The 21,390-nt window shown below is 38.0% G+C and overlaps 1 protein-coding gene across 5 annotated transcripts in view; it reads left to right on the top strand.

The window, feature by feature from the left end:
- Positions 1 to 10,056: 10,056 nt before the first annotated feature.
- LOC128866908 (kinesin-like protein KIF12) overlaps positions 10,057 to 21,390 on the top strand; it is a 58,381-nt gene continuing 47,047 nt past the window's right edge. For all 5 annotated transcript variants that reach the window (XR_008454965.1, XR_008454964.1, XR_008454966.1 and 2 more), the window contains exon 1: positions 10,057 to 10,839. Coding sequence is in view for 2 of the 5 variants with exons in the window: in XM_054107950.1 (XP_053963925.1) it covers positions 10,541 to 10,839 (299 nt within the window). In the remaining 3 variants the exon portion in view is untranslated. The remainder of the gene's footprint in view (positions 10,840 to 21,390) is intronic.

Below are 21,390 nucleotides of genomic sequence, written 5' to 3'. Positions count from 1 at the left end.
ACTTTGCGTCTATTCACTAAAGACGGTCGATTTTTGCTAAGTCCTCATTCAGGTTTGATAGCTGATGGGAATAATAATCGGCAGTTATCGTCTGGTTTGGTTCCTAAGTTCATAATAAACAATAACGGCCATATCCCTCCAAATAGACAGGAGAATCATCTTGGGGTGAAGGCCATTTCTAGGGGTCGGTTCTGGTGTTTCATCTTTATCTAACCATTGGCGTTTGCGAAAAGGGATTATTGTAAAGGACCCAGTTTTCATCACCAGTAACGATACGGTTCAAAAAATTTTCATTTTCAAGCCGTTGCAGCAGCTGAGAACACACATTCATTCTCTGCTGAAGGTTGGCGACGAAAAGTCTATGCGGAACCCATTTTCCCGGCTTTGAAACTTTTCCCTGTGAACTGTTCCATGCGATGAATTTAACCTCTGAGCTATCATATCGACTGTCAAATTTGGCTCAGCTTCCACGAGTTCGAGCAAGGCGTCGGAGTTAAAGACTTCAGGACGACCAGCGCGCGGGGCATCCTCCACGTCAGTTGCCACTTCGGAATTTTGAAAACCACTTTTGCGCAGTCCTTACACTCACGATATCCTCTCCGTGAACAGTGGTTATTTCTGCAGCAGCAGTTGTTGCATTTTTACCACTTTTATAAAAAAAATACAAAATGTGCCTCTTATACGCGTTCGAAGATACCATTTTATTTTTTAACAACATGTGCTTCTATCCGCGATTAAAACCACTTGTTGAATGCATAATTTATCAAAGGAAATATAAATAGTTCCGTTGTATTCCGCGAATAATTTTTTGTACGCAAAAATCGTACAAAAGTGAAATTATGGGTAAAATACGCACGAAGTTATGGACCGACCTGATAATTGGCGCGTACACCCTTTTTTGGTGTTTTTCCGAGCTCGTCCTCCTATTTGTGGTGTGCGTCTTGATGTTGTTCCAAAAATGGAGGGACCTACGGTTCCAAACCGACTCCGAACGGCAGATCTTTTTATGAGGAGCTTTTTCATGGCAGAATGAATTTGCCATTGCCTGCCGAGGGGCAACCGCTATTAGAAAATTGTTTTTCTTAATTTTGGTGTTCATTGTGTCAAGAGTGTAGATTTTGAGGTGTTGTAGCTTCGTGGCGATTCCATACGAGAATTTCAAGTTGTTAATGGTCGTCGATCGTTATACCTAACTCCAACTTCACTTTTTTGTTGTTGTGGCACTATAAATATTCCACCTATATGTACCATATGTACGGAGAAAGGTGCTGGAATGACAGGTCCTTGGCCTTTGACAGCTGAGAACTACAAACTTTGTTGACATTTCTGTTCAGTAAGGTTTGGCATGTCATCATGAATCGTTTAACGACAGACCAATGCTTCCAAATTGTGGAAATTTATATTGAAAAAAATAAAAATAAATCTGTTCGCACAGCTCATGGAGCACTGGCGGCATCATCGGTCCTTATTTCTTTCGAAATGAGGAAGGAGCTGCCGTTACGACTAATGGCGAGCGCTATCGAGCCATGCTGATTGAATTTTTTTTTTTTCTAAACATCGATGATATTTGGTGCTAACAAAACGGCGAAACTTGCCATACAGCGCGCTTAACAATCGATTTATTACAATATTCAAGCCACCATTGATTTCATACGGCCAGATTTATTGCAAAAAGTAGCCAGGTATCTGAAAAATGTATTGTTAATCTGCCATTGAATGCCCCTCTGTTGGTTTGCATTGCTAAAGGCAGCCACTGCGAAAACCGGTTTGTCAAGAGCTAATAGTTGCTTCCAGGGGATATTTTAACCGGTTGAGAATTACATGCGCAATAAGTTTAGCTACTGCGGAAGCACGCAAATCCCAACATAGATTTCTTACAAATGTTAATAAGGGCAATGGCATAACCCATAAATAATTGAGGAAGAATCACAGCCAATATTAATGCTCCGTTTTGCACAGCCCATTGTTTGACCATATTTGACATGTACTCAGAATTGGATTACTGTTTTTTTTAATTATTAACTTTAATGCTTAGATTCACCAATCAATTTTAAGTTAATCGGATTGTTAAAATTTCAAATAGCTAAGTTTCGTAGTGAAATTGTACAACTTTAAATTTTAAAAACCTATTGGATAAACCGTGCAAAAGTCTGTTATGCTATAGCAGCTGTTTATTGTCTGAATATTGTCAGGGAAAAAGCCTAAATAAGAAATTAAAATAAATGTGGAAAGTAATCTTTAGTTATAAGATAAAATGCAATATTGTGAAAACGTATTTGGTATGTACACACAAGTAAGTAAATGCATACACACTTAGGACAAATTCATGAAAATAATTTTATTTACATATGCACGAAGTTTTCCCGCCACTTTCACATGTGGGTGTTTTTACATGATGCATACAAATATTTCACCAACATACTTACATAAATTACGAAAACAAAAGTATAAAAAACCCAAACAGAAATCTTAAAAGCTCGCTTGGTATCAAAAACATTCTCCCGCTCAACACTTAGTAAATATACCCACGAATTAGCAACACCTTGTTGTATGTTTATCTGTATGCTAACTATTTACATTTGTACTGTGCACACACCACTGCACGTGTTCATTTATACACGTTAGGGTGGTAACGCGGATAGCTGGTTGTGCGCTGGGTTTGGGACCTTCCAGGATAGCTGGTTGTGCGCTGGGTTTGGGACCCGCCACTTAAAAAATCCCCCCCAATGAAAAGAACTGCAAAGCCTCGGATGAGAACTGCCTTTACTGATGACGACCCCTGCAAACGAAATAAGGAATATGATTTGAGGGCATGCACCTGGAATGTCCGGTCCCTTAATGGGGAAGGTGCCTCTGCCCGGCTGGTTGATGTCCTCGTGAGAGTAAAGGCTGACATCACTGCCATCCAAGAGATGCGATGGACGGGGCAAGGTAAGAAAAACATAGGACCTTGCGACGTCTACTACAGCTGCCATGTAAAGGAGCGCAAATTCGGTGTCGGATTTGTTGTGGGAGAGAGACTTCGTCGCCAAGTACTGTCGTTCACTCCGGTGGACGAGCGTCTCGCAACAATCCGCATCAAAGCGCGTTTTTTTAACATATCGCTAATTTGCGCCCACGCCCCGACGGAAGAGAAGGACGATGCGACCAAAGATTCCTTCTATGAGCGCTTGGAACGTTCCTATGAGCGCTGCCCCCGCCACGACATAAAAATCGTGCTTGGCGACTTCAACGCCAGGGTGGGCAAGGAGGGAATTTTTGGTCCCACAGTCGGAAAATTCAGCCTGCACAACGAAACATCCGGTAACGGACAGAGGCTGATCGACTTCGCCGGGGCCCGAAACATGGTAGTCTGCAGCACCAGATTCCAGCATAAAAAAATCCACCAAGCTACCTGGCTGTCTCCTGATCGAAAAACGCGAAACCAGATCGATCATGTTGTGATAGATGGAAGACACGCTTCTAGTGTATTAGATGTACGTACGATCCGAGGACCCAACATCGACTCGGATCATTACCTTGTTGCAGCCAAACTGCGCACCCGCCTCTGTGCAGCAAAAAACGTACATCTACCTGCGCAAAGAATGTTCGACATCGAAAAGCTGCAATCACAACAGACAGCCAGAAGATTCGCCACTCGACTCTCACTCCTGCTCTCGGAGAGCACTGCCCAACAAACCGGCATGCGCGAGCAATGGAGCAACATTTCTCGCTCCCTACGTACCGCCGCCGAAGAAGAAATCGGATTCCGGCGAGCCCGAAAAAACAATTGGTACGACGAGGAATGTCATGCTGCCGCAGAAAGAAAGGATGCTGCCTATAGAGCCACGCTGCGATCGGGCGCAACGCGAGCCATGTGGGATCGCTACAGAGACCTGAAAAAGGAAGAGAGACGTATTATCCGACAGAAGAAACGAGAGGCCGAAATACGTGAGTGCGAGGAGCTTGAGATGCTGGCCAATAGGAACAACGCCCGAAAATTCTACCAGAAAGTTCGGCGGCTTACAGAAGGTTTTAAGACCGGGGCGTTTTCCTGTAAGAACAAAGACGGCGATCTGGTGACTGACGTACAGAGCAATCTTAAATTATGGAGGGAACACTTCTCGAACCTGTTAAACGGGGACAGCTGCGCATGTCATAGAGAATGTGAAGATCCCGATACCCCAATCGTTGACGACGGAATTGTCGTTCCGTTACCCGACCATGACGAGGTGAGAATAGCAATATCACGGCTAAAGAACAACAAAGCCGCGGGCGCCGACGGACTGCCGGCTGAGCTATTCAAACATGGCGGCGAGGAGCTGGTAAGGTGCATGCATCAACTCCTATGCAAAATATGGTCGGATGAAAGCATGCCTGCCGATTGGAATTTAAGTGTGCTCTGCCCAATCCATAAGAAGGGCGATCCTGCAATTTGTGCCAATTACCGCGGGATTAGTCTTCTAAATATCGCCTATAAGGTCCTAGCGAGCGTATTGTGTGAAAGGCTGAAGCCCACCGTCAACCAACTGATTGGACCTTATCAGTGTGGCTTCAGACCTGGAAAGTCTACCATCGACCAAATATTCACAATACGCCAAATCTTGGAAAAGACCCATGAAAGGAGAATCGACACACACCATCTTTTCGTCGACTTCAAAGCTGCATTCGACAGTACGGAAAGGAGTTACCTGTATGCCGCGATGTCTGAATTTGGTATCCCCGCAAAACTAATACGGCTGTGTAAGATGACGTTGCTCAACACCAGCAGCACCGTCAGAATTGGGAAGGACCTCTCCGAGCCGTTTGATACCAAACGAGGTTTCAGACAGGGTGACTCGCTGTCGTGTGACTTCTTTAACCTGATGTTGGAGAGCATCGTACGAGCCGCAGAACTTAATCGCTCAGGCACAATATTTTATAAGAGCGTACAATTGTTGGCGTATGCCGATGATATTGATATCATCGGCCTTAACAACCGCGCTGTTAGTTCTGCCTTCTCCAAACTGGATAAAGAGGCAAAGCGAATGGGTTTGGTGGTGAACGAGGACAAAACGAAGTACCTCCTGTCTTCAAACAAACAGTCGGCGCACTCGCGTATCGGCACTCACGTCACTGTTGACAGTTATAATTTTGAGGTTGTAAAAGACTTCGTTTATTTAGGAACCAGCATTAACACCGATAACAATGTCAGCCTTGAAATCCAACGTAGAATCTCTCTTGCCAACAAGTGCTACTTTGGACTAAGTAGGCAACTGAGCAGTAAAGTCCTCTCTCGACGAACAAAACTAACACTCTACAAGACTCTCATCATGCCCGTCCTAACGTATGGCGCAGAAGCTTGGACGATGGCAACATCCGATGAAGCGACGCTTGGAGTGTTCGAGAGAAAGATTCTGCGTAAGATTTTTGGACCTTTGCACGTTGGCAACGGCGAATATCGCAGACGATGGAACGATGAGCTGTATGAGCTTTACGACGACATAGACATAGCGCAGCGAATAAAGATCCAGCGGCTTCGTTGGCTGGGTCATGTCGTCCGAATGGATACAAACGCTCCGGCTTTGAAAGTATTCGATGCGGTACCAGCTGGTGGTAGTAGAGGAAGAGGAAGGCCTCCTCTGCGTTGGAAAGATCAGGTGGAGAAGGACTTGGCTTCACTTGGTGTGTCCAATTGGCGCCGGTTAGCACGAGAAAGAAACGACTGGCGCGCTTTGTTAAACTCGGCCAAAATCGCGTAAGCGGTTATCGCGCCAATTAAGAAGAAGAAGAAGAAGAAGGGTGGTAACGCGTCCTGGTTGCGGTCAATATGAATATACCCTTGATCAAAAAGTTCCTGGAATATATTCAGGCAATTCAAAAAACAAGTTTATTCCTCAAAAGTGAATCGCCTTCAAAGTGCTCCCCATCAACCGCAACGCACTTATGCCGGCGTTTGATCCAGCGTTCGAAACATTTCTGGTACGCTAATTTCGGTACAGTCATCAGAGTCGTCTTTGATTTTTCCATTACTGTTAAAACGCCTTTAAATCGACTGCTAAAACACCTAAGTGGTTGCCCGTAGTGGGTTTTTTATTCGATCAAACAGAAAAAAATCGCATGGAACAACATCAGATAAATTCGATGGCTGTTGGATGGTGTTAAGGGGGGAGCCTGGTTTATGAGGTCTAAAAATTGCATCTCTTTGCGATTTTTTTTTTTCAAGGAAAAACTTAATTTAGCACCGCAAAGTTTTTTCTATCTTTTAATGAACTTTTAAAACGTATAAAAAATTTTTGTACTGGTTAAAATAAGTTGAAAAAAATGTATAACATAGAAATTAGTAGAGCGCTGCAACGCTGGAGTTTCCAACTGGCGTACAAGATACAGCTCGTAATTATTATCTAAAGCAAAAAATTAAAATGGATTTCTAATTATCATGATTTTTTATTCTAGATGAACTAAGAAAACTGAGAGAAATTCCAAAATTTCAACTTTTTGGAGGTGTTAAAGAAAAAAATGCCTTTCTATAAAAAAAAAATTCACTTCAACTTGGTATAAAAATCTTGAAAATTTTTTTTTTATCTATTTTGTTAGTTCAAATAGAAGAGAATTTAATACTGAAGGGAACAAGCTATGATTCATCTCAAAAGGTTCATTAGTTTTTTTCATTCATGTACGCCAATTCAAAGAAATCATAAAAATTAAAAGTCGAGAAAAGAAGATAAAGTTTGTACTATAGCTGTCCGGTCACAGCGTAACTACCTAACGCTCGCCTACCTTTGGCTTTGTATCTACGGAAATATTGAGAATTAGGCTCTGTAACTTTGTGTGAATATTCTGAAATATAATATATTAGGAATCGCTTAAAACGAAAAAAAAAAATTGATTTTTTTACCTTATCAACCAGGCTCCCCCCTTAATTTCTTTCTTGTTTCCAAATTAACGGATAATGATGGCACTGTGCGACGGTGCGTTATCATGGCATAAAATCCACTAGTAGTTTTCCCACAAATCCTAGATTTTTACTCAAATCCGTTGACTGTGAGCGTCACTTGCCGGCTGTTTCGGGAAATGTTTGATATTTTAATTCGAAATAAAGAAATAAAAAGTAGTTAGTCCAAAAATAAAATAAAAATAGTAATAAAAAATGTGCACAAAAATACTTTATAGGTGGTTGTTGAATAAAAATTACGTTAAGTAAATTAAGCGAGTCATGGGAATTTCAATACCTTCTGTAAGCGCTAAGTTAAATTCGTACATAAACGAAGTTATATTGAAAGACCCTTAATAATTAATTTCCTTAGTTTGTTCCCTCAATTATACAGAGTGTTACGAAGGTGGGTGCAAAAGTCACCGTTAGGTTATTAGACACCTTAAAAGGTGCATATCTGACATATGACACTGGAGCCCAAATGCTAACTTTTTCAAGTCATCAAAGCAAAGCATAGGTATTAAAGATTTTTCTACGAATCGCCATTAATCTCTTCATTAAAGACAAGCAATCAACAAAACTTATTCCCATCCTAGTTTTCACCACGAAACACCACTTTCAAAGTATTCAAAGTAAAAATAAAAGAGTGTACATTTTCAAATGAAATTAATTTTGTAGTGATTTTCCGTAAGCTCTGCATTTTTTTCCACAGTTGCAATAGCTTCTATATCATAAGGTCTAAGCCTATACTTTTCACGTCTAAAACATGATCTTTTTTATCAACAAAATAACGATTTGGATTAATTTCATGTAAACAATTGACCTATAGTATCCTATCAAGAAAATATTCTTGGACAATCGTCACCCTAAAAACCCATTTCCATCGGCTTTGCCGTGCTAAAGATTATATAGGGTGTGCCATGTAACATTTTTTTTTTAAATTGGCTATAAAAAAAACTAATCAATATTTTTTCAAACTTTCTTTTTTTATTTTGAAGATTGAACATTGTCATTTATGAATCAAAAATAATATCGTTCAAATGACTGCCAAGACTGGCTTTACAGTAGGCCATTCGATCAACCCAATTTTTAAGCACATTTTCGATTGTTTGGGCTCCAATTTCATGAATGGCAACTTCGATTTCGTGTTTTAAAGCATCAATCGTCTCTGGATGGTTCGCATAGCATCTGTCCTTAACGGCTTCCCACAAGAAATAGTCCAACGGGCTTAAATCACAGCTCCGAGGCGGCCAATTGATATCGGAATTTCGGCTGATTATTTGGTTTCCAAAAACGGTAGCCAAAAGTTCGAGTGTAACTTTGGCAGTGTGACAAGTTGCACCGTCCTGTTGAAACCAAATGTCGTCCATGTCATCCTCTTCAATTTTTGGAAACAAAAACTCCTTGAGCATGTCACGGTAACGCTCGCCATTTACTGTAACCGCGGAAGAAGAAGAAGACTCACCACTTTGGAAATAGGTTTTCAATATTTCCCAATTTTGTTCAAGCGTATAGTGTCCCATTTCGTAAATGTCAAACCTTTAAGTAAATTATGAACACATTTGACATGTCATTTGTGTTACCATTCTCAAAAAAATAGGTGGTTCAAAAAGCAAACGCTATATGGCCCACCTTGTATTAGCACTCTCCTCATTCGGTCAAATGCTGGTCTCCTTGTACACAGCTTTTATGTAAATTGGGTAATAATACACTGGGATTTGGGAATTAAGTCCAACTTTAAAAGCACGCACACATGATTGGTGCTACCTGAAGTTAAAGTTCCAGAACGTTCCAAAGTTAGCTTAAAACAATAAAGAAAATATCAATCTAGGATAACTTGGCCAACATACGTATTGCCGAGATATTGAGCCAAACCTTGCTGGGAGAACGTTATAACCAGCAAAATTTTGAAGACTTTTTCGAATTTTTAATTGTTTGAGGTTTTCCCAGCAAACGGGCAATGTACTCGTATGTACGTTTTGCTTATTGATAAACTTATATGCGCTCAAGTTGATTTAGGAAAGGCTAAACAAAATTTAAAAAAAAAGACACCCTCTTCTAAGTTGTCCAAAAAACTTATGCCATACAGACTACGTAAAGGTCTTAAATGTTTGTACAGTTTTTTTATTCTAATTATTCTAGAATCAGTCCCCTGTAAACTTTCACTCCTATCCATAAGAATTGTATCCCCTAAAGATGTATTATAATATTATTGTATATACTAGCTTTAACCCGCGGCCCCGCTCGCGTAGGAGTAGTTTTGAGGCATTTAGGATATGTATCTAAAAGAATTACAAACAATAATTTCATAGAAAATAATTTTTTATTAATAACCATAATATTACAATACCCGGCATCCGTTGCTCCAAAAAATATCAAGCAAAATTATTTTTATTAATTTTCTATCTCAAACCGTTTTTGAACTTTGCATTTGGGTCATAGTTGAACAGCTTATGCGGATTATGAAGTATAGAGTGTGCTATAAATAGTGGGAAATAGGAAAAACTAAGATTTTTTTAGATTAAATTTAAGCAAATATTCGATTATTAGTAAGAGTGGTGGCGCGGCCACCTATATGCCTATAACCTTCATTGGGTGAAAATATGAATGTATAAATTTTTTACGTCATTTGGTGTTGTCGCTTCGTAGTGATGCGCGGACAACGTACAGACATTCACCTTTATAGTATAGATTATTTGAAAAGTTCTGCTCAATATTTTTTTTATATTTTTAACTTGAATCAATCAACAGTTCACGAATCAATTTTCAATTTATCAAACTTTTAAAATTTAAAATAGCAAAGTTTCATATTGCAATTGTATGTATTATACATATAATATAACAGGTGTAGCTCAATTGCTAGAAGTACTAAATATTTTGCCTGTACTATGAGATAACCTTGAATGTGTAATTCGCTAAAAGTGTGACCGAGTTGTTGCGCTCTTCTATATTTAAATATTCGGCATATTTTTCTCTGCTTGGCTAATGTTGCTAGCGGTCAAGCTATGACCGTAGTCTTCATAACAGTCGAAGTGAATGGAGAGCTAAAATTTCCATAAATCTCCTGCTATAACGCATTAAGCGAAAAGGACACTGGCCGCCATATTCCGATTAATCGACTTTTTTAACGAACCTGTTCGAATAAAAAGTAGCCGTACCACTCACGGCCGTCAGTTTGAATTGGGATTTTGAAGTAGAAACATCGACTAGTTTCAAAACGCCGCGAATGTTTAGTACATACACATAATATTATTAAGTAAAGTATATACTTAGGCGCAAAACGTGCTTTTCCACCCCTTTGGGCATTTTCCTCGAATCTCGTGATTTTGATGCCTATGCCCACCTGAGTTGTAATGTAAATACGTAATACATATGTATGTCCATACGTATGTACATAAGCAGCTACTTTCAAATGCGCGTAACTTAGTCGAAATAGTGGGAGAGCAAATTATGGCGCCTGATTTTACCATTTGATTGAGTGATGAATGAATAATAATTGCGCAAGTACATACATACATATATGAAAATGTGAAAATTATTTAGAGAATGGTCGGTAATAAGATAACTGAAACATCGATGTTTAAATACTAATTTATAATTAAAAAATTTACTACGTTAAAAAGACCCGATTGAAAGAATTTTAAAATTATGGTTACACGTGCATCCAGCGTCCCCCATTTAAATAGCAGTGGTGGCAGTAGCAATGAAAGTGGCGTCGGTACCGGTTCTGGCTCCAGTAGTCGCCGAAGTCGACTATCAAATTCACGTACACGTCGCCCAGGTAAAAGTTTCACGCCCACACAAGCACAAAATATATCTGTTGGTATACCACGTTCACGAAGCCTGACCCACGGCATGCGGCGAAGTACTCCTCAGAAGACAACCAGCAGCTCCGGTGGTATAACCTCGAGGAATACTCCGGTTTTTCTACGTTCACGTGAGAATGAGTAAGTATATATGTGCATACATACACAAGTATATTTTTACATATAAGGTACATAAATGGCCGTCGTAACCGAATGGTGGTGCGTGACTACCATTCGGAAGTACACAGGTTCGACAGCATCGGCACGAAACACCAATTGATAGAAAAAGTTTTTATGATAGCGGCAGGCAATGGCAGCCCCAGAGTGCATTCCTGCCATGGAGCTCCTCATAGAAAACCGTTTGCCGTTAGGAGGCGACAAAGAACTATAAAAAAATCTCCATTACCAACTTGTTTAACTGTTATTTACAGTTTGAATATATCCAGTTTGTTCGGTTGTTGACGTCTAAGCCAGACAGTTGTTCGAGACTTTCGAACAGTGGTTTGCCCAGGGTTTACATTCTTTCCTTCCATAGGGTAGGGCATTTGCAGAGAAAATGGAAAATCGTTTCCTTTTCTCTGATTGTTTAGAACTGTGAGAGACAGAGTGTGTTGTGAGGCCCATTTTTGGCCAGACCCAAAGCCAGTAATGAATGCTGTGAGTCGTTCGCCCGACAGTCGGTTCTGCAGTACCGGAATGACCCGAATTTACTATATATCCGGCCAATGACTCTCATTCCAGCAGCACTCCCCGCACATGTACAACAACAATAACAACATGAATGCCGTGTATCTCCAGACGTCCCGTCGTTTTATGTTCATCAATGTTGACGTTTGTTTGAGGTTATTGTGTGAGGACTAGAAACAAATATACGTGGTATTCATAGTCCGTTTTAATTCTGGACTTGGTGCCTTGACCACCTAAGTAATACATTTTTTACAGTAAATGAACTCACTAAGTTGTATTGAAGTCCAGATATAAAATAAATACTGGCGTTCCTAAAATTGAGCTACTACCACTGCCACTGAGACCTAGTCCATGAAAATACTAGGGATGCCAATATTAGCGGAAAATTTTGGTACCGGGACTCACCTTGGGACATAAAAACAAAATGTTTTATTCTTCTTCTAATCTTTTCCTGTTACGTACAAAATCTGCCGATAAAAACATCTTGCGGCCTCAATACTTCGTGACTTAACTATCTTCGGATAAATTATAAGTTTCCAAATTAATTGTTTCCTTTGCATTAATTCATTTAAATCTTATGTTATGTAATCGAACTAGACTTGTTATACAAAAAACTGTGCTCGACAAACCTCAAAAGCAATCACTATGCCAGTATAACAGTACTCATGAGAATTTCCTCTTCACTGGAGTCATCCCGAAGAAAAAGGCAATTACTATGTAAAGTGTTTATGTGGATTAAATCTCGAAATCCGCATTTTTCGCATGGTCCGCTCTATCTCGTCTGCTCTTGAGTGAGAAATACAAAAAATTTATTTATTTTTACAGAAGATGGAACAACAAAAGTATGGTGTAGCCTCAGGCGTTAGAATAAAACAATTTGCCTTAATGGCAGAGTAGGGCAGGCTGCGTATTTGCTTGTGTACTACATTCATTCCATATGCATGTAGGTATACGAGTATGTGTAGATTTTATTAGTTGCTAATTTAAATATTCAGCTAATAGGTGCATATTTTTAATGTTCACAGTGAAGCTTCATAAAAAAACTAAACATTTGTCGCGTCATGCCCGTGTAATATAGTTTCGAGAGCACTTTTATAAGAACCTGTCGTTTCCCACTGTAATCAATACAAACGAGTAATACGTCATTCTTTTGAACATAAACAACGTGACAGTAAGAATGATTTATCTAGGCCATTTGGAAAACTATAATTTATTAAAGAAAACTAATGTTCGCATGCATATGTAAATTTTTGTAGCAAAGCTATTGTCGGCGCGATTTAGATAATTGTTGTGGTAGCATATTTTCCAGCACTTTACTTACAAGTAATACTTCCTTTGTTAGCTTTCCAATTGGCTGGACAACAATTTTTTTGTTGTAAAGTAGTTTAACAAATTTTCAATCTCTTATCGTGATTAATATACATAGATTCTCTAAGTTTGTACGAGTATATGACAGAGAGCCAACAAATAGACACCATGTTCCATAAATCGCTTGTGATACTTACTATATAGTCGTCGGAGTATAGGAACGAGTATATGCCAGAATTTTCGGGCCTTAATTTCTTTGCCCTAGGATTCTTCATTTAGATATCATCCGCTGAAATTGCGTATGGATCTGTAAAATGTTACTTTCATTTAAACTTTCGTCCTCAATTATAAGTTTAGCCAACACTGTTGGTTAGAAACAAGTTTGAGCGCAGCCAAGAGCAAGAGTTACCTACTTATGTGCGGGTCTAGCGAGAGCCAAGGATTTATAAAATGAATAAAATAAATAAAATAAAATAAAATAAAAGTTTTAGCCAACTGAGTGTTTTGTACTACCGTAAAACTCTGACTTTGACACTTCCTTCCGAAAAGTAACAGCCGTCGGGAATATGGAGTGTGGTGACAGTTAAGACGTAAAAAGTCGGTCACTAGTGTCGATGGATGAGATTTCGTGTTATCGTCGCTTAGTGAAAATTTATTAAATCAATGTTTTTGATGTGATCTATTTAAGTTAAATAATTTATTGTTAAAACTATATTTCACACATAAATTTCTAAAGTACTCAATTCCATGAATTTCAATGAAGCCTTTGGCTGATCTCTGATGCGTTCCCTCAAATTCTTAAATCAATCTGCAATGGAAAGGAATTTCGGTTGACCAACATGTCGTGCGTCATTATATCCCCGCGACCGTTTGTAAAGCGTATACCTTTCGTAAGCTCTATTAATAAGCATAAACATTGCCCACAAATTTGATCGTTTCGTTGCGGGTTTTAGTAAATTTTAAAAAAGAGCTTTTAAAGAAACATCTTTAGTATATTTAGTATTTTTGTATAATTGATACGAACATGCTTCCACTTCGGTCAAAATAACTGCGTCTCTGCTCGTCTAAAATGTCAACAATGCAGTGCACCAGAGGAGGATCTTCCCTACCAACGCAGGGAATTTATTTATTTATTTTATTTAGCTCCGTGCTCCTCCTCTTACTTGTTGTGTACGTCTTGATGCTGTTCTACAAATGGAGGGTCCTACAGTTTAAGCCCAATCCGAACAGCAGATATTTTTTATGACCACTTCCGAATGGTGGCACGTGCCAACCCATAATCGAGCTCATTGAAAGTGCATTGCTCTAAGAAAATTAATAAGTTTGGTTTGTGATATAAATATATAATATGTATAGGGTTTTCTCGCTCGCATGGTATCATAGGTTTTGGTATGACGTACTCGTATAACATGCAAAGGTTAATCAAGTAAATTAACTCAAAATTGGAATATTTGCATATGTTCTTCTGGCATGAGGTGGGTCGTCCTTTTTATTTACTTCGAAATGCACCTTTTGATATATTGGGGAATTATTCCACAGAAAATTTGTAACGCTTAGCTTGTAACTACATATACGATAGGCACATGTACGAAATACACCTTTTAATAGCATTTAACTAATGTTCGCCCAGTGGTTGAAATGCAACCAGATTTATCATCTTTGTCACTTACATTTAACATACACATAGTAGAAAAAGTCTGCGTTCACCTATGCAAATATTCTTTGCATTAGAAAAAGTTCAAAACAATAAATATTTCAGACATTTTTTTTAATGAGTTTTATTTAGTTCACTTAAACGTAAATATCACACATATTTCGCTACCAATAACAAAATCAAATTTAAAATGAGATCACATAAAATTTAAAAGGCCATTCAAACTAAACGGAAAAAGTTTGCGTTCACTTCAATAATAATAAAATAAAAGGCTTAAGATCATAGGAATGTTTTAAAATTAATAGCTAGTTGGATATCCACGCCTTTTTATGACTTCTAGAAGGCGTCTTTTCATTGATCCAACTAGTTTGGCTGTTATTTCTGGACTTATGGCTTCCCATTCCTCTTTAAGCGCGTTCTTAAGCATTTCCTTGCTAGTTATTATACGCTCTCGTTTTTTTTTCTAGAACGTCCCATAAGTGCTCAATGGGGTTAAGGTCAGGTGATTGTGGGGGTGTGCGAAGTTATTTTGGAACATTATACAACAACCACAACCTAACAATCTCTGCTGTGTGTTTCGGGTCGTTGTCCTGTTGGAAAACAAATCTTTCACCGAGTCCCAGTTTGATTGCACTTTCTTTCAAATTCGTTTTTAAAATATCGAGATAATCATATCTGTTCATTATCGACTCAATAAACTGTATATTTCCAACGCCCGAACTAGCCATACACCCCCATATCATGGCACCTCCTCCCCCATGCTTTACCGTAGGTACCAGATTTTGCTTTCCAAGTGCCGTTCCGTTTTTCCTCCAAATAATTTTACGACCTTTTATCCCGAAAATGCAAAACTTGCTCTCATCTGAAAAAATCACACTATTCCAACACTCTGGTGGCTTGTTTACGTATTCCTTGGCGAAAGCCATCCGCTTAAGTCGATTTACTCGCGATATGAAGGGGTTTTTTCGGGCCACTCTGCCGTGAAATCCGATTCTTTTTAGAATTTTTCTTACTGTATCTGGATGTACTTTCTTTTGGTATTTTACTTCTATGTCTTTTGAAATTTGGCTTGCTGTTAGTCGTGGATTAGACTTCACAAGAATAGTTATGTTGCGTTCTTCTCTTTCCGTCAGTTTTTTTGGACGCCCAGAACGAGGCTTAGACTCCAAACAATTCGTTTGCTTGAAGTTGTTTATCACTCTTTGGACCGAGGAGTATTGCCTCCCAACAATTTTCGCGATTTCCCGATAGCTCTTACTATTTTGCCACAAACTTACAATGATTTTCCTTTCACCAATATCTATTTCTTTTCGCCTTTGGTCCACAGGAGCAAAAAATGTATTTCTAATATCAATTTTTCCCTCTTTAGATTTGTTCTTAACCGCGTCAACTACATGAATGATTTAAAATTAAATTTAACGTAATTGCCATGCAAATAATCGTCACTATTCGAAATGAACGCACACTTTTTCTGCTCCGCCTATTTAAGAAACTGTACTACAATCCCGTTATCTCAACACGACGCAGCTCAAACTCCAAAAAAATTTGGTTATACCCTCTACGAATAATTTTCTTTGAAATAAGTGAAAAGAAATAACTGAGAGTTTTAAGATAAACACGTTAAAATATTTTAATACTTTATAACAGTGGGTGAACGCAGACTTTTTCTACCATGTGTATCTCTACCAATCTCTCCATCTCTATTTTTATTCGGTTCTCTATCTTTCACCTCACCCTTATCTACATTATTTTCCTTATCTACATATTCATCTTTACCTTTGTCCTGGCATTAGGTATCTGCTTTCATCTATACCTTTGCGTATCTTTAGTTTCACTTCATTTTTGCATTAATCTTAATCTAAACCCATCGAGGACTGGATGTTGGAAACTAGTGCATACACAATTTTCTTACTAATACTACATATGCTGAACGCATTTGCAAATATTTTTACTTTGGATGTAAACTAATGCAAACGAGACCATACCGCTTTTTTACAATTCAATTTGCGATGGTTATTTACATTAAATTTGATTACCACAAAAATTACGTTATGAATTGTGATTGGTCAGATGTGATGAATGAAGTAAATATTCATCGTTGACTAGAAAAAAACATTAGAGTGAGCAGTGTAGCGACAAAATACATAACTCGAAGGGAGATGCAAAATAACCCGCGTACAAATGTTTCCATCAACTTTTTCCCATTGACATTAAGAATGTGATAAAAACTTTATTCTCAGCAATGCTGAATATTTTCATCAACGCTGACTAGGATATGATCTTTTTCTTAACAAGCTACTTCAAATTCAGTACCAATTTTAAACTATAAATTTAGGAGGCATATACATATGTACATAAGTACATGTTTTAACATATGTAAGTGTGTAATTTTTGAATTGATTTTTCGTTTTAAAATACACACATATGTTTATTTGAATTTTGATTATTTCTCTTCCCTTCAGCATCAAAATACCTTTCGATTGATATATAATTCATTGTACCTCAGCCGTAAAGATTTTGCCTGACAGGATTTTTTAATTAGTGCATTTTTTATTTTGTATTTGTGTTAGACTATGAAGAGTTTAATTCGTATATAACTACATAAATATTTTGAGACGTTATTTTAATTCAATTTTTCTCACGATATACAAAATGGTTGTGGTAACCTATGCACTGCAGTGGAGTGGGCTTGTGCGTGACTGTGTTTCGATTTGGCCTGAGTTTGATGCCCTCTGTGGACATCAAACATCTAATGATATAAATAACTTTTATTTGTAATTTGTGGGTTGTTGCGGGACGATCGTGATTAGAAATCATTTTTTCTATAATTTTCTGTTTCATGTGTTTTAATGGTCTCCCAGCCTAGATTCTCTGAATGGCAGTCGAGCACAAACTCACTCGTCCGCCATGAAAAATCGTCTCATAAAAAACGATGTACCGTTGGGAAGAATGACGACATCAATTCTTGTGATAATATATTACCTTCTTGGTATTCATTAAACTGCCGCAGTACAGGTTGTATATATTTATTTAGACTATTTATACTAATAAGCAAATAAATATTTGATGTAAATAAATACAATACATAAGCATATAATTATTATATTTAGTATAACATTTTACCATATCATATATGTATTGTTTTGTTATATGCACTGAATTACTGAATGCACTGCTGAAGTTGAAATCTAGCTGTGCGCACACTTTTCGGGAGGGCGCCATCTTTTCGTGTTATCGGGGGCTTTTGCCATTCAATGCGTGCCGTCTGGATCTTACAAAAATAAATTTTACAACATCGGCAGTGTTTGTTTGGCTTCTTCTTAAAATTGACGTGTACTTATATATTTTTCCATACAATACCACGCAAACAACCCAACACTTTCGCGTCGTTGGGTTATCTTTTTCGGACTTCTGTGATGATATTTCGGTCCCTCGATATCTTTATGCTCAATGATTTGAAAGTAGAAGAGTATTATTATTACTATAGTTTATTTAAGTGCCGATTATATGGCGCATAGTGCCAAAGTTAATGATTTCCGTTTATTTCTATCGTTTGCATTTTGCTTCAATTGTGTTCAGGTAAGATCGTTGCGGGTTATTTCGCAATGCAGACTGCGTCGCCAGGATCCTCTTCGTCTACCCCTGCGTCTATACGCTTGTTAGTTCCATTGTATGGCCATCGTTGGTATTTCTTGGCCTGGTTTTCTGAGGGTGTGTTCAATCCATGCCCACTTCCTCTTACAGATTTCGACGTCAATTGTAGCTTGATTTCATCGTCTGTTTTTTTTTCTGGCTATCAAACGCGTATTAATATACGGAGATTTCGATTTACAAAGGCTTGTAATTAAAAAACTTTCTCCACTGATGTTGACCAAGATTCACAACCTTACAATAAGACCGATTTGTTCGTTCGCACGACAGTCGATTCCACATAACCGAAACGACCCGGATTTATATTCGGCCAAGGACTGTCACTTCAGCAGCATTCTTCGTATATGTATAGGGAATGTTTATGTTGCTACAACAATAACAACCGATTTGATGTTAGAATTAAAAATACGTATTTACGTTCTCGAAAAGGCTGCTTTCGCTTTGTTTAATCTCCCTGTTATATCAGCGAAGGCGTCAACATTTGGAGTAATTTGGCTACCAAGACACGTGAACTCTTCAACATCTTCAATCTGTTGGCCAGCAATGGTAACATTATTAGGTTTCAGTGCATTAAATAAGCTTTCTTGCTTAACATAATCGAATTCTTATTCAAAATCTACAAATTTCATATTGAAAGGCTGCTGCATTTCATTAATTTGTCAAAGAATATGATTCTTAGGGAAGCAACACATGAATTCGCAGCACGGAAACCAGTTTGTTCCCTCCGGAGTGTTTTTTCGACTTTATCTTGTATACGATTAAGCAAGATTTTGCAGAAGACTTTGAATGTAGAGCTAAACAGCATGATTCCCCTCTAGTTATTGCCATCAGTTGGATATCCTCTCGGTTTCCCAAATAGTTTTGAAAAGAGGCAGCAGCATATTAGCACTTGTCGTTGCATCTACTTAAGCATTTCAGCCGTAATACCATCAATGCCTGGAACTTTATTTATATTCATAGATTCTATTGCAACTTTTATTTCTATGCTGTCTGAACAACTGTTATTGATCTTATTTATGTAGCTGTATTTTTAAAAGTGTCTACAGTGAGTTCGGGTGCGAGTTCAAGAATTTGTTGGAAATGTTCCAACCACTTTTCCAGTTGCTTATTTCAATCAGTTAACAGAACGCCGCTCGAATGTTAGATTTTTAAATATTAGTATGGACTTGGTTTTTTCGGTACTACTTGTACGTACTCGTTGTCACGAAGCGATGTAGAAGTCTACAGAATATATTGGCAGTCTGCTAGTAAATCAGATTCAAATTGTAACCTTGAAGTTGGTTAACCTCCGAAATAATTTCATCCATGATAAGATTAAATAGTTGTGGGCTTAGAGCTCCACCTGTCGTATTCCTATTGCACAATCTATGCTTTTAATAAATTTGGCATTCACCATGACTTTTGTTGTACATTCGATATTGAAGTCATTAATAATTTTCACAATCTGTCGGGGAGCATTTCTTTCTTTTAATATTTCTTATGTAATATGTATGTACATATTTCAGCCTGACTCAATCGAAGGTATTTTAAAGGTCGCATAGGCAGCCGTGAAAGCCTAATTGTTGAGGACGTTGAGACATCGATGTTGAAGGTTGTTCAATAACAATTTGCTGTTCAGCAGCAATTTTATCAGCAGAACGTTTAGTTTTTGGTTTCCCAGTCCTTTCTATATCCTCGGCAGAACCAGGTTCTAGAAATTTTTTCACCAACCTTTGAATTGTCAACTCATTCGGGCGATTATTTCTACAAAAACACCACGAATTTTGCGATATGTTGTTTTTAAAGATCGACTATTTTTGTCGACTCAATATATTAGAAGGAAAAAAACAAATAAACATTTTACGGGCTTTTGAAGCAAACTTAAACTTTATTAAAAATTAATTAGCGAGTGCACCCTACAAAATTGGTACTTTCTCTACCCTTCTCTGACCAATATCAAAATAGTTGTTGCGTAGAGTTACATTCAGCTGACTTATTGAGGTTATGCTTTAGACCAGAGTTGCATTTAATTGAACTGACTTGCTAAGAATTTTCATAACACATTTCGATAATTTGTTCTATCGTGTAAAATTGTACATCTGCCCACTTGACATATTGCAAAGATGACGTAATAAGGTGCAGTCTATGAATTTTTACTACTGACATCTAAACATCACCTAGGAAGACCCTTTACTTTTCTTCCAGTATAATGGAATTTTTTCGTGTATCAGGATAATTTTAAAAAGTTGTTCTAGCTTCCGATATAGATGATATTTAATATTTCAACACTTCATTTGTGATGCGGTCTTGGCCAAGCGCCTTTCCATTATTTAAGAATTTTATCGCATTTCTTTATTCTATCTATTTCATTATTCTTATTCATATTCAAATCGAAGAGGGGTTGGTGCCGTGTTGGGCATGGTTATATTTATCTCCTTGATATACATTTCCCATTTATCAAAATGAATTTTATGGATTTTAACAGTTTCATTTATTTCCAACTTTCTATGTCTGAACATCTTCCACACTTTTCTTTGTGCACCGTATACATCCCTCTTCATTGGCTTAGTGAAGCCTTCCGAGTAGGACTCTTTTATTTCTATTATCCTTTTATTTGTAGCGATGCTTACCATCTTCAGTGTTCATCGATCTATACTCCATGTATGACTTCTTTTTTCTCTTTTGTTGATTTGTTTACTTGTTCAGGGAACCATGACGTTTTATTTTCCCCATTTTTATTCCTTTATTACCCTTTTTCCAGGGGCTTCTGTGGTTGCTTCCAAAATAGTTCCTAAATTTTGTTGATAACCTATTAGATAGTAAAGCTTTTATACTGTCTACATACATTGGGTTTTCCTTTCTTATCTTCCGCCGTTGCCGAATGGGTTGGTGCGTGACTACCACTCGTAATTCAGAGAGAACATAGTTTCGAATCTCGGTGAAACACCAAAATTAAGAAAAATTTTTTCCAAAAGCGGTCGCCCCTTGGCAGGCAATGGCAAACCTCCGAGTGTATTTCTGCCATGAAAAAGCTCCTCATAAAAAAATAGATGCCGTTCGCACTCGGCTTGAAACTGTAGGTCCATCCATTATGTGTGGAACAACATCAAGACATGTACTTGAACTAAGGAGTAATACAATAGATTTCGATTTAAATAAATACCACCTTGATCAAAAAGTTCCCGTTTGATCTAGCTCTCGAAACATTTCTAGAACTCTATTTTCGGTATAGCCATCAGAGCCGTCTTCGATTCTTCCTTTATTTCCTTTCGGGTGTCAAAACGCCCCGTACTGGTTTTTCCTTCGATCAAACAGAAAAAAAGGCATGGAGCAATATAAGGTGAATTCGATAGCTGTTGGATGGTATTCGTTTCGTTTTTAGTCAAAAATTCACAGAATTCATGAGTTGTTTT

The sequence above is a fragment of the Anastrepha ludens genome, chromosome 6 (assembly GCF_028408465.1).
Source record: "Anastrepha ludens isolate Willacy chromosome 6, idAnaLude1.1, whole genome shotgun sequence".
In the NCBI taxonomy this organism is placed as follows: domain Eukaryota; kingdom Metazoa; phylum Arthropoda; class Insecta; order Diptera; family Tephritidae; genus Anastrepha; species Anastrepha ludens.
Note: the sequence above shows the minus strand (reverse complement) of the source record. Positions and strands in the feature narration are given on the sequence as shown.